Below are 13,216 nucleotides of genomic sequence, written 5' to 3' on the forward strand. Positions count from 1 at the left end.
TCATATGCTGAGTCCTGCTGATGAAAAAAAGATCCAAAAGCAATAAGCCTGATGCATCAGACCTGCTATTAGAAACTAACAGCATAGCAAATACAATTGTTCTGCTCCTGTATGTAGTACTTCCAAGTATTCTGCAAAATAATAGGTCATGGCACCAAATTGTAAGGCTGCTGGATCTGAGTGCATTTCCAGTTAAAGTACGGTCGACAAAGGTTGGGTGCAGCAAAAATCACTGACCCGTTATTTTCTTGTACGCATTCAGTATGCAAAGCTTCCATTTCTGGAGAGCTGCTTCTTGTTTGACTTCAGATTTAGCTCTAGTTGGCAAAAACATGAAAATTGCAGTGTACTCCTACTCAATAGAGCTATCTCATGCAGCTCTATTCATCTCTAGTGATGAGTTTATTTTCTGCTCCATTTTTTCATCATTGTTGGGTGCTTATGTACCTTGATTTCAAAACTGCTGTGGTGATTGTTTACATTTTTTTGTCCACTGTTAAGAGAAAGAACTTACACCCAGGACTTCTTTCTTCTCCTTCCACATCGCTGACCTGAAGAATTAGCCTTTATGTGTGGCATGAAAATGCAAGTTGTCTTTGTCATGGTGGTACAGCTTGAACAAGATGGGCACAGGGTTTCCTGTATGGAGGAGTTGGTAATGCACTCCTGGAAAACGGGGTTGAGTGCAGCATGCTATGCAGGACAGTGGGCTTGCATTGTCCCTTTCCTGAGCAAACACTGTAATCCTTGTAGCTATTACAAAAAATGTAAGTGGCCACGTTCTCTGTCTACGCTGTTGCTTTGAATTCTTTGGTTTCATAGTGCTGGACTTGGTGCTGTCAATGTATTTGAGGCTTATGCAAAGGTTGGCCAATGATAAGGAATATGTAGTTGTAGTATCTCAAATTCTGGACCCTGTTACAGGCAGCAAATTGCTCAACTTGGGCAAATTTGTCAGCAGCTGTGCAACAGTGTGGCAGCAGGTTTCTGAGCTAGTAAGTGGTTTACCTGGCAAAAACATAGCACTAGGGCATCTGAGGATCATGTTTTGGGGCTGTCATTTGAATTCCATGGAAGATGTCTGTGCTTTCTCATTTCATCCATGGGGACAGTGAGTGGGACAGGTGGGAGCCCTGCTTGGTATGTCAGACTTCTGTTGTGGTGATTCAAGAGCAGGAGAGAACTCAATCTGCCTCACCAAGTCTGGCATCGGTTTGCTGGAGACAGAGTTTAAAAAGCAACTTTATTTGAGAATACAATACATTTGCCTTACAGTTCTTGAGACATAATGTATTCACAATCCATTCTCTTGACTCCTATCGTGAATATTTTTCTCAGGCTTGACGTGCTTGGACTAGTTATTCATAGCTATTAGCTAGCAACATAGCTGTTATGGTTGATTCCATTCTTGCCTTATAGTTAAAGAAGCCTGTTATTTGTTCTTTTCTTGAAAGTTTTTTTCTTAATGTTTATTTTTTTCCTTCATTTCAAAGGTTCTGAAGAAAAAGCACTTGAAGGATGTGCATCTCCAACAAGTGTCTGTGAGAAGATTCACGTCGTTCAATCTCTTTTCAGTAGATGGCCAGGATACTGAAGAGGAAACTGGGATCTGGGTCCAGTATAAAAGCATCTTTTATCCTGAGTATAGTGTGTCCATAAGGTAATCATCATTTAAGTACTTCCTAAGGTCTTGCACAGAATATAAAACTTACTGTCGTTCTTGCAGTGTTCTGTATAAATGGGACATAGTTTACAAATAAATTGTTAGATGCTATCTGTAGTTGTTCATTACAGTAGGCAGGTTGTCTGTGGTGGTGGTGTTTGTTTTGAGTTTCTTTTCAGTACCTCTCAGTGAAGTGCCTGAGCTTGAAATGTATACCTATAACAGAACACAAAGACAATTTGTTTAGTATTTCTAGTGGCTTTCTGTTTTGACATTCTCATGATGTAAAAAGGAGGTAAAAACTGAACAAATTTACTTGTAATTTTAATCAAAATTTTGGTGACATGAAGTAATTCACAAAGTTCTGAAGGCTTTTTGTTAGTCATCTATATTTTTTTGAATTTTCTTCTTGATTTTTCTGAAACTCAATTATAATTGGGAAACCAACTGGTAAAACAAGAGAATATAAGAATTCCCCTTCCTACAGAAAAGATTAATTTCTAATGAAAGAACAGGTTTTATATCAAAGTAGATAGAACAAAAGAAAAACAATACGTTCTGAAGGAATTGTTATTGAGTTCTCAATAGCAAAACAGAAAAGTTTATAGCTCTGTCCATTCATTACTGTGTTTTTTTCCTTGCTTTTCCACATGCAGTTTTGTGCATACCTGTAACTTGGTTTTGCCTCAACAGGTATCACTACAACATTAACTTAAGCATCCCTGAATCAATACTTGTTCTGCAGCTTCTAATTAAGCCTGCTGAGCATGTCAGACTTTGCATTCTGTGCAAAATGCAAAGTCTGGAGAGCCTGACTCATGGAAGTTTTGAAATACACTTCTTGTTTAACTAGAACCGTCAGTAAGAGTCAGTCTTAGAAACTAAGATCTAACAAAAACAGATGACCACCATTAACTCTGACATTTTTGCAAACTTATAAACAAAAATATTCAAAACAAACAAAGCAACTGCATGCGGGTTGTCTGAAATCTGAAGCAAAGTGTGAAGTCACGTATGAAACTATTTAAGGCTTTACAAAGCTTTAACATTCCATTTTTTTTCCATGCTTGGGCTCACTGAAACTAAAGGTTTTCAGAAGAGGATATTCAATTTGAAAATTCTGCCTAACTGTGATAGAAGTATGGATGGTTCTGCACATGGACTTTTCCAGTGAGCTGTTGAGTAATGCTAGGGATTCTGCCAGATCCTCACAGTCTACCTTATTTCTTTATGTAGTGTCTCTGCTCCTTGGTTCTATGTCTTCAGAAACACACTGACAGTAGGAAACATTAGATAGAATTTAGGCTGAGCAAGTCCTTTAGACTACTGTCTTTTACTTCTTCATTCAGTCTCCTTAGTTCACTACTGTGATTTGCAGCACTTGGCGTCACTTACTTGTTTGATTATTTAGAAGAATTTTAACGTATGACACAAGTTATAGTTCAGCTGTGCTGGCACTGCAAAAGGGAAGCAGAAGTCAGGCTGATCTTGTTGTCACATAGTGTTTGAGCACTTCTGTTTCCATCACTTCTCATGCGTAGTGGAAGTGCTAAGTCACAGCTTGAAGCAGTAATTAAGCACCTGATGGGGAGGCAGGGCCAACCCAGAAGAGTTCAGGTGAATGCAATGCATCTGAGTGGCCGGAAGGGGTGGATCCAGGATCCACCCATCAGAGATCTCTTTTAAGGGTTGGCAGTGGAGATGAGGGTATCTTGCTGGAGAACCCTGTGTACCTGAGGCCTTCCGAAGGTAAGCAGATTGTTTTCTTTGTTTACATGCCCACGGCTGTTGCATTTGAACAGGTCCTCACTTGTTGGAGCTTAGGACTTTGCCACTTTGTAGTTATTGCTGTGCTTTCCATTGTGTTGCACCATGTCATCTTTCTATTTGTATTTTTTTTTTTGACTAATGGTAACTTCATTGATAATGGGACACAACTCAAATTATTAGATTACGGTCATGTTTGTTAATGCATGGCTTAATTATTGTCAATCTCTGTATTCTATGTTACTGAGCACAGGCATTTTATTTTGTCTTTTATGTTTGTCTGAGCTTTTCCAATAGAAATGTACACTTTCTGTGCCAGAGCAAGCTCACATTTTGTTTCAAAAAACATGTATTGAGAATGATAGGAGAACTGTTTCCTGGTGGGGATTTCTTCCCCCCCCCCCCCCCCCTTTTTTTTTTTAGAGGATACTTGATGATTGCTGTAAATGGTAATTGTGGTGATCATTTAAGAACAATGATCAGAAATTATGTACTCTTACACTTATTTACTGAACCGATATCAATGGACAGCATATACTTACTATTTCAAAATACCAAAGGTTGATGAAGGAAGAAAGCAGAAATCTTCGCTGTGTGTTTTGTCAAAGTATAAATAGCTGCACCAAGATTCAGTTTATTGTGTCTGTGTCAAAGTTTCTTTCCTATTTTTGCAGAAGCAGTATTTTAAGGTGGTAAACTTAACAGTTCAACGTGCTTAGCACATTAACAGTTCTCCTAGCTGAAACTTGTGTGTCTAGAAGATAAATCTTGGAGTTTGCTTTCTTGAATTTTTGAGAACTGAGCATGTCTTAAGTCTACTTTTTTCCCCTCCTGTTGGCAAAATGTTATCGTTTTCATTAATAGAAACAGTTTGGACCAGATCAAGAAACACGTTATTAACATATTATTAACAATAAGAACATCTTCCAGGTAAACTAGAACTATGTGCTCTAGTAGGAGAGCCTTTTCATAGCAACATCTTTTTCTGACAAGAAGAGTTATGACCTCTCTAAAATCATTACAAAAGTGCTTTTGAGTTTTCATCTATATATGTTTTCCTTATGTATTAACATCTTCTTGGGATAGCTCATTGCTTACGTTGTATGTTAGAAGTGTTGTCAACTGATACCTTGACAAGACTAGATACTTCAGAAAGTTCATAAGGTTGATAGTGGCTTTTGGCAAAAAAAGTCTAAAGGTCAACCTATATCAGTTCAAGGGCTATCAAAACAGATCAAATTGTGTATTCAGATATGCTATGACCTAGCTGGAATTACTGTTCTGCAGGGACCCAGGGACCAGTGTGTTAGGCAAATAAAGCTTCAATAGGAGCTACCAGTTGTGTGCATGATTTTCTGAATTTCTCAGAACGACTTGTTTTTATTAACTACCATTTTTCTAGCTAAATTCAGACTGGGTTCGCATTTGGGGAAGAGCCTATGCAATGCTTTTCTGTCAGTCATTCATTTTATAATCACTTTTTTTAAATAGGAAGTACGACCTGTCTATTTAAACAATGATCTCTAGTAAGCTTAATGAAATGTAGGTTTACAGTACCTGGTAGAAAGTGATTTCTTTGGGGTTTAGGTGTTCTTAGTACTAAAATGCTTCACAATAATTTTGGGGTATGAAAGGACTATCTGATGAGTACTTTTCATTTTGACGCTACTTTTCACTACTAAAAAAAATTTCCTGTCCTGTGATTCAAAACCTCTGCTGATTTGGTGAGACTTGTTTGGATTGGTAATGACTTTGATGCATCTACACACTACATCCTTGTCTTAATTATATGCGTTGGGTGGCTACGTACATGGAGTTACACAGAATCACAGAACTGTAGAGGTTAGAAGGGCCCTCTGGAAGTCATTATAGATCATGATGATGATGTAGTATCTCCCTGTGGCAATGCTGTCTGTCTTTTAGACATGAAAATTGTGTTGTGTTTTAATTGGAGCTCAAAAATGAGTCATCAATGTCATTACATTTTCAGGATATAGATTTAGTTTAGAACTGTAGGCTCATTTTAAGCAGTTAGAGGTAAAAACAAGTTATTTTTGTGGTGAAGTATCTTCCACTGATCAGTAATTTGGTGTTTCAAATACTGAAATTCTGAACTCAAAAGAATGCCAGCACCTTATGGGTAGGTTTAAATCTTTGTAAATAGTGTAAAGTGTTCTTTGCAAAGTGTTGTGCCTTTATTCTGAGTATTCCAAAAATATGGAAGAAATTATGAGATTCTAGACCATTGGTTTAGAAATGAGAGGTATGTTGCTTGTTCATGGCAAGTGATATGGTAGAAGATGGCTTAGGATTGAATTCCATTGGATATTCTTGTAGGGTATTTCTGCTAATAACATTTTGAAGTTCTAATGGTTAGGGGATTTTTATTTTTTGGGGGGTGGGGGAGGGGGCTAGACATAAAGTGAATAAAAGCAGACCTGAAGGAATGTTGCCTGCCTATTGTGGACAGTTTGTGCGGATATAACTGTCCTGCTTATTCAAATTACTGCATGCTAAGAGACAATGTATGAGTTTAGAAGCATAAACACTTGGGCTGAGGAGGAAGGAATTGATGGAAAAGCTAAAAAGTGATTTGGCAGCACTGAACTAAAATGGTTGCATTATATTGTCCAGCAGTTGTGTATCTCTGAAAAGAATTTGCTGTTGTTTTGATTTCTTAGTGTATTAAGCTGAGATCTTAAACTGAAGTGAAAGAAAAGTTTGTCTTGGTTTTTCTATATTCTGTCCCTGAAAAAGCATCTAATCAGATAACAAAGTTTTTAGATAATTCTGAAATTCTCACTGGACTGCTGGGGTAATTGATGGTGAGACTCTGCGGTCTTTGTTTTGAAATCCCTTTAGCAGCAGATATCTTACTCTTATCCTGTTTTGCATTTTCCTCAAATGTTGTAGCTTTATTTTGGATCTAGGTTAATAATACATGGCGATGTGTTGTTTCTCCTATGTAAAAAGCATTATATACATATATAGCCTACCTTAGTTTTTGTCATTTTTGTTTAATTATGGTATTGCTTTCCTCATTCTGATGATGAGTAATATAAAGCAAGAAATGGAACTTAGTTTAGTTTCATAATGTTTGATAGAAAGCATGCCTTAGTACAGGAGCTACTGAATGATTATCTTCACTGTACTGCCTACAACTCTTCCTGAACTGAAGAGGAAGAAATATGAATATATTTTAATACTTACGTCCCTTTCCCTATATGACTTTATACATCCAGAGTTTATTTGTTCATAGTTGAAAGTAAGGAGCTTTGTTTTGTATCAGGAGAAACATTAAATTAGTTTATTGTTCTTCAGGTTGCTCTCTGTAATGTATTGCCTCAGCCATAGAAACTTTTTGCATGCTGTACAGTGAAGACTTGTAATAAGAACACCATAGATCAGATTAACCATGCTGAGCTGAAGTCCTTTGTCCATGTTGCTTACTAATGCTTGTATAAAGTACTTTCTATGTTGATCTCAGCAATCATAGCTTTGAACTATTTTTGCTTGCACTGGGCAACATTCCTTGCGTATTCCAGCACTTATATACTTGATACTAATGTTCTTCTGTATTTGGGATGCCTGTGAAAATTCATGGGAGTTTTGGGGTTGGGATTTAACTACAAACTCCTGTGACTTCTTTTCTAGACTTGCATACAGTGCACTTGATTTTTACAAACGCTTCATGGGCACTTCTTCAACATACTGTTGAAAGCTGCTAATATAAAAGGCATTTATAGAAACAGGGTGTGAAGTGTATTGCATCACTTTTTTTTTTTTTTTTTTTCCTCTGAGCTAGCTAATGGAAGATCTGCTGATGGAGTGAGGCAGGGAAGGAGCAACACATAGAAATACTGGGGTAGAACAGCGTAGAGCTGTGGATCTCAAGTTAGAAATAGTATTTTTTTAGGGATGGCATTGAGTAGTGTGATATTGATGGCAGACTTCAGGTTTATGGAATATGTGTTGACAGATAAATGGGACTTTAGGCTACAAGTCCCATTTGTGATGGACTTGTTACTGACTTGGAGTAGCCTTACGGTAGTCCGTAATGGTAATAGCTGTAAAACCTGAGATGTCATTTCCAGAATAAGTGAGAGTGGCTTTGTTATCTAGGCAACTCCTGAGATAATGGCTACTCCATACTCTAGGTGGTCGAGCTTGCTCTTTGCTTTTGTTCAGTGAAGGTTTCACGAGCTGATCAGACTAAAGTAAGCAGATGTTAAGTCCTAACCAGTTTCAGGATGAGTGTGAACTGGAACGGAGGAGGAGGATGTCCTTTATTGCAAAGCTGCATCTTTCTCATCATTTAATTATGGGTCACATATGTGCTTGCCATGAATGGTGTTTGTAAAAGCAAGAAAAAGATACCCAGGCAGCGAATGAGAGAGAGAGAGAGACTCGGTATTCAGTGCAAAATGCCACAACTCACTAAGACAGCAAAATTTAGGGATTTGTTGTGTTTTTACTTGGATGCCACAATCTTTTGGCTATCAAGTATGAAATGCTAGAATATGTTTGAAATTTGGGTGTATATTGATTTTAATCATGGAGAAGTAAACTGTAATCAGAGGAAGAACTGATCCTTAACTAAAGCTAAGTGTATAAAAGTAGTTGCAAATGAAACATAGATAAAACTCATTTCTTGATTTTTATTTTTTTAATTATAACTTATTTTCAATAAACTATCTTCAGAATTTCAGGGCAACCTTGGAAACAATAGAAGTGGGGCAGACATCCATCATGGAATCTTACCTTACTCATAAAGCAGATATAATCTCATCTCCAGTTAAAAATCATTATTTTGGAAACAGTCTGAAATTTGGTTTGGTGGTAGCTTAAGGACAGTGCTCTTATTGTATCAGTTTTCCATTTTTGCTTTTTGTCTACCTGTTGACCCTGAAGATATAAACTGTATTGTTTTCTAGCCAAGGACATTCCACTTCCATTTTTCTCTCTTCATAGTATTCTGTTAAAATACTGGTACTAGAGTGCTAAATTGTTCATCCTTTTCTCTGGTTGCTTAACATGGAGATTTTTATGATAGATCTCCTTTATTTATGGACTATGAATGCACAGAAATCAGAAAAAAACAATTTCTTGTTCCAGGACTAAACTACATGCGAACAAAGATAAAAGTTTTCTTGTTTTGTTTTTGCCATCTCTGCATTTTCTTTTCCCCGTAGTCTTACAAGAGTTCAGAGAAAAGACATTCACAACCATTTGGGAGACCCTGAGTTTGTCACAAATACACGTGGTTATGCAGCTAGGATGCTAAGGAGTCAGGGGAACTACCAATCCTGGTCGTTTTTTTGTAGCTTCCTTTGGAGTAACTCTGGATCAGTTGACCAGTCTGACTGACAAGTTTGGTGTCAAAGAGAAAGTAAATTCTTAGTGCAGGAGATCCACCAAAATCCTTGCAGGCTTCCACCCTCAATTGCAACCAAGAAATTTCTGTTTTGTTTTTTTATGTAGCTAGAAAGAAAGCTTTGATGTTCAGTTGAAGGATGTATTTTTCTCAGCCCTATTTATGGCCTTATTTCAGTTTCTGTTATCCCTTTCTTCCTTAAGAATTAGTCTGGTTCGGTAGTAGCCTGGTTAGTAGTGTGTGGTACTTCTCAAAAATTAATGTTTAACTACAAATTTTATGCTACAGATAATTTTTTTTTTTGGAACTGAAAATACACGTTTTCCTATCTGTGAAAAGATTTCCCCCCCTTCCCCCCCCCCCCCCCCCCCCCCCCCCCCCCCCCCCCCCCCCCCCCATTTTTGCAACTATCTTCCATCAGGAAAAAGAATAAGTTGAGGGAATGGGCATTAATTTTGTAAATGCTGAAGCTTTTATTCTATTCGTTGTTCAAAATTAGTATGATCACAAACAGCCCTGGAAGCTGTATTGGAAACATTAAAAGACTGTGTTTTTGCATTTTGCTACTTTGCTGAATTATTTTTAGGATTTTTATGCATTTGTGAAAGAACTGTGTGATCTAATTACTTTAGAGTGCAAGATTTCCTAGTTTATTTTTTTCTTTTGGGCCTAAATTAGCTTGGAGTAGTTAATAAATATACATATACATGTATGGTTCTTGTTTTGTGAGTGTAGTTAGCTCAACATCTGTAACATGTACAGGAAGATTCTTAAGCAAATTCGTGCTCAAACTTGATGTGGTTTCCTTCTGCAAGTTGTCAGTGATTTCTTCCCTGTGCTCTAAAATTTGAAGCTTATGTGAAATTTAGTTAATTATCCCTGGTTTTGAATGTTTATTTCACTTGAATTATACAAGTATAAAACCAAAGAGAATGCAGTTCACTGAACAGAATCAGTTTAACTGTTGATGTTAATTAAATGTTCTTTTTTTTTTTTGTGAGAAAATAGGGATGTTTTTACTGCTGTTGTTTAAAATACTTTTGTTTTTCCTCTTCAAAGAAATTGCTCTGTCAAAGTTTTTCCTATATGGTTTCCACAGCTAAGTCAAAACTTAACTTATTCTTTTCTGGGGGGAGGAAAAAAAAATGTTAGATTCTGAGGAATGTTTTCCTGATTCATGAATTTCAGTGGTAGATCTTTAAAGACTGCTGACTGTCTCCCAGTTTTGCCTCTGATTGGTACAGTAGAATCTGTGGAAATGGACACCATGTGCAATGAACCTCTTTTCTGAAGAGGGAAGTGGGTTGTTGTTGTTGTTTGTATGTTGGTAAATCTGCTCTTTGTTTTCTTCTAGATTGCACAATGGACTCTTAAATGTTAAAGATGTTCTTACAAGCTTTGACAACACAGGAAATGTCTGTAAGTCCTTTGCTTATTTAGATACAGTACTATGTTGATAGAACTGAAATTGCATTTCATTTACCTGAAGAAAAACCCATTGCTGTGATCAGATATACTGATCTACCTACTGTAGCACTTTATGTTGCGATGGTTTATGTAGCACAGTTGTTTGTGTGTATACATCCTTGAATTGTCTTGCTGCAGGTTCCCTTCTGTTCTGCGTCAGACAAACTGAACTAGGTTGGACAAAAAATGACTTTGGTTGATTTGTCTTGGCTGGTGGCAGTCTCTCAACAGCTGAGCAACAGTGTAAAAGCAGGGGAAACATAATGATACTTCTGTCCTGTAGAAGGCAAGCTTTCACCAGAGGAAAACAAAAGAAAGCACTCAGTCAAGTGGTGAAATTCCTCCCCACAGAATGTTTTGGCTTGTATAACTATTTCATGGGTTCTAAAGCCAGAGGATAAAAATTATATGGAAGAAAAATTCACTGTAGCTATTAAATATTAAAGTATCAGTTATGATTCAGGAATTGCTAGATGGTAGAACGCTTAATGGGGCAGTAGGATGATATTTTTGTCCTGGTCTTGAACTCTTGTCTAAGCATGAGTTGCTGGCCACGTTAATCTTAGACAAGATGAGCATTAAGTGGACCTTCAGTGTCTGACCCAATCTGGCTCTGCTTCTGTATACTTATTAACAAAATGTTATATGCTGTTAATGGACTTCAATTATAAAATTTTAGCAGACCATAAGAAGCCAAATAAAAATAATTATACGTATTTTTAATGTAGTAATTACCATTATATAATTTACCATTACATAATTTACGCTTACAGATATATATATTTCTTTTTTGATACGGCTTTTTGCCTTATTTCTCAGGAGGGGTTGGTTGCTTTCGAAGAAGGAAACTTAAAGAATAGAGCTAGGGAGCCTCTGTAACTTTGTGAAATATTCAGTGAATGTGCACGAATCTTTTCTTCATTGTCAAAGCTATAAGATAATCATATATCAGAGTAGGTTTTATTTCATCTCAAAACTCCAGTCTTTGTATTCCAGAGCTGTTTCAATAAACAGGGGCTTTTCATTAGGAAAAAAATATATATATATATATCAATTTAGTAAAATAAACTTTTGTTTTCAAAAGAAAAAAATCAGAAACCATCAGCTCTCCTTTTGAAATTTCAATTTTCATTTGGCTCTTAATATTGAGAATGCTGGTGTGGGCCTGTCTAAATATTTGAATTTTTTTATGATTTCAGAATTAAAATTGTATCTAAGGACTATATAAATATCCAAATGAGTAAGGGGGGGGGGGGGGATCACATTTGTAATTACTGCTGACATCAGGTAGAGATGTAGGCATCATGAAATAGATAATGAAAATATTTAGATCTAAGACTTCTAGGATCTGGCAGAAAATGCTTTGGTTACATAACAGGAGGCATTTAAAGAGATTTGATGTTGTAGATTATTCAAATAGGGAGCTAGAGGAACTTTTATAATTATTTACTTGTTTTACCCATAAATTTTACTCAGTAGGGGGAAGAAGAGGAACAAGACACTGTACTTTAAGTATTGTTACATGCTTTATCTTTGTTCTTTGTGTAAGCACTTAGATTGTGATTGATCTATACAAATTTCCTTGCTAACACAAATTAATTACTCTTCTAAAGTTTTATATGCTTTTTTATTGTTAAATGTGCTGTTGACTCTTCTATTAACCTTTTCAGCATTTCAGCCACTTTCTTACTGATTACAGATAGCAGAACAAGACTTACTACTCTAATAGGCACAGTGTCAGTGCTAACTTAGAAGTAATACGGCTTTTGTAGTTCTTATTGTTTCTCTGTATATGCGAAGATTCACATTTGTTGCTTTGGCTTCAGTATTGCTTTGAAGGTTCATGCTGTGCCATTATACAGTGTTTGCTAAGTAGTTTTCAGATTCACTGCTTCCTTGTTTTTTAAATGTCTTTCTCTCTCTATTGATGTGCATACTTATGACCATTTTACTAAACACTCTAGATTACACTGTATCAAGGTAAATTAGTTATTTTTCAGGCAGCATTACAGTACTGGCTTGGAGTACAATACCAGTATGGCTTGGGTTGGAAGGGACCTTTAAAGCTTACCTAATTTCAATCCCCTGCTGTGGGCAGAGTTGCTGCCTGGGGCTCCATCCAACCTGTCCTTGAGTGCCTTCAGGTGTGGGCATCCACACCTTCTCTGGGCAACCTCAGAGCCTTGTCATGCTCTGAGTAAATAACTTCTGCCTAATATCTAACCTGAATCTGAATCCACTCTTAGGTTAAAGCTATTCTCCCATCTATCATTGTCAGACCATGTAAAAAGTTAGTCTCTGTCCTCTGTTTATAAGCTCTCCTTGGGTAAGGGAAGTCTGCACTGAAGTATAGAAGTAATAATCATATTTTCTTGCTACTGTCTTTAGGGAGTAAATGTGCCTAGTGTTCAAGGCAGAACTGCTATGTATTGCATCACCATAGTAAAGTTTCCCCAAGCATGTGCTACTGAGCTGCTCTATTTAGATCATACCTGATTGAATATATACATTCACATCATCCTTTGATCTGAAATAGCTTTTTCTTTGGCTCCTGTGTATTTCTTGGCTCTTTTAGTGACAACCCACTGTGGAAATGGAAGATGATAATCCTGCCTCCTTTTACACCTAAGAGTAACTACAGTTCTTATATTTTGAAAGCTGGGACTTTTTTTAAACAAGTGATATGATGTTATTTACAACAATAACAATATTATTAGGTGATAGTCTGCCCTAAAGATGATTTCTCAAATATTTTTTTAGCATTTAACAGTATTATTTCTTCTAATACTCATTATTAATAGAGCTATCCATTACTGAACAGTCCCATCAACAGTATTGTGCTCCATGATGATATAAATAAATCTATAAATAATTATAGATTTTAATGTTCTTTTTCGGATGTGCTGCATAGTCATAATTTATTTACTGGGCACTAAACTTCACTT

The 13,216-nt window shown here is 36.6% G+C and overlaps 1 protein-coding gene across 4 annotated transcripts in view; it reads left to right on the top strand.

Annotated features, from left to right (window-relative positions):
- CAMKMT (calmodulin-lysine N-methyltransferase) overlaps positions 1–13,216 on the top strand; it is a 198,925-nt gene that overhangs the window by 2,421 nt on the left and 183,288 nt on the right. For all 4 annotated transcript variants that reach the window (XR_001465680.4, XM_040697080.2, NM_001277589.2 and 1 more), the window contains exons 2-3: positions 1,494–1,660; positions 10,159–10,223. Coding sequence is in view for 3 of the 4 variants with exons in the window: in XM_040697080.2 (XP_040553014.1) it covers positions 1,494–1,660; positions 10,159–10,223 (232 nt within the window). In the remaining variant the exon portion in view is untranslated. The remainder of the gene's footprint in view (positions 1–1,493; positions 1,661–10,158; positions 10,224–13,216) is intronic.

The sequence above is a fragment of the Gallus gallus genome, chromosome 3, assembly GCF_016699485.2.
Source record: "Gallus gallus isolate bGalGal1 chromosome 3, bGalGal1.mat.broiler.GRCg7b, whole genome shotgun sequence".
Classification (NCBI taxonomy): domain Eukaryota; kingdom Metazoa; phylum Chordata; class Aves; order Galliformes; family Phasianidae; genus Gallus; species Gallus gallus.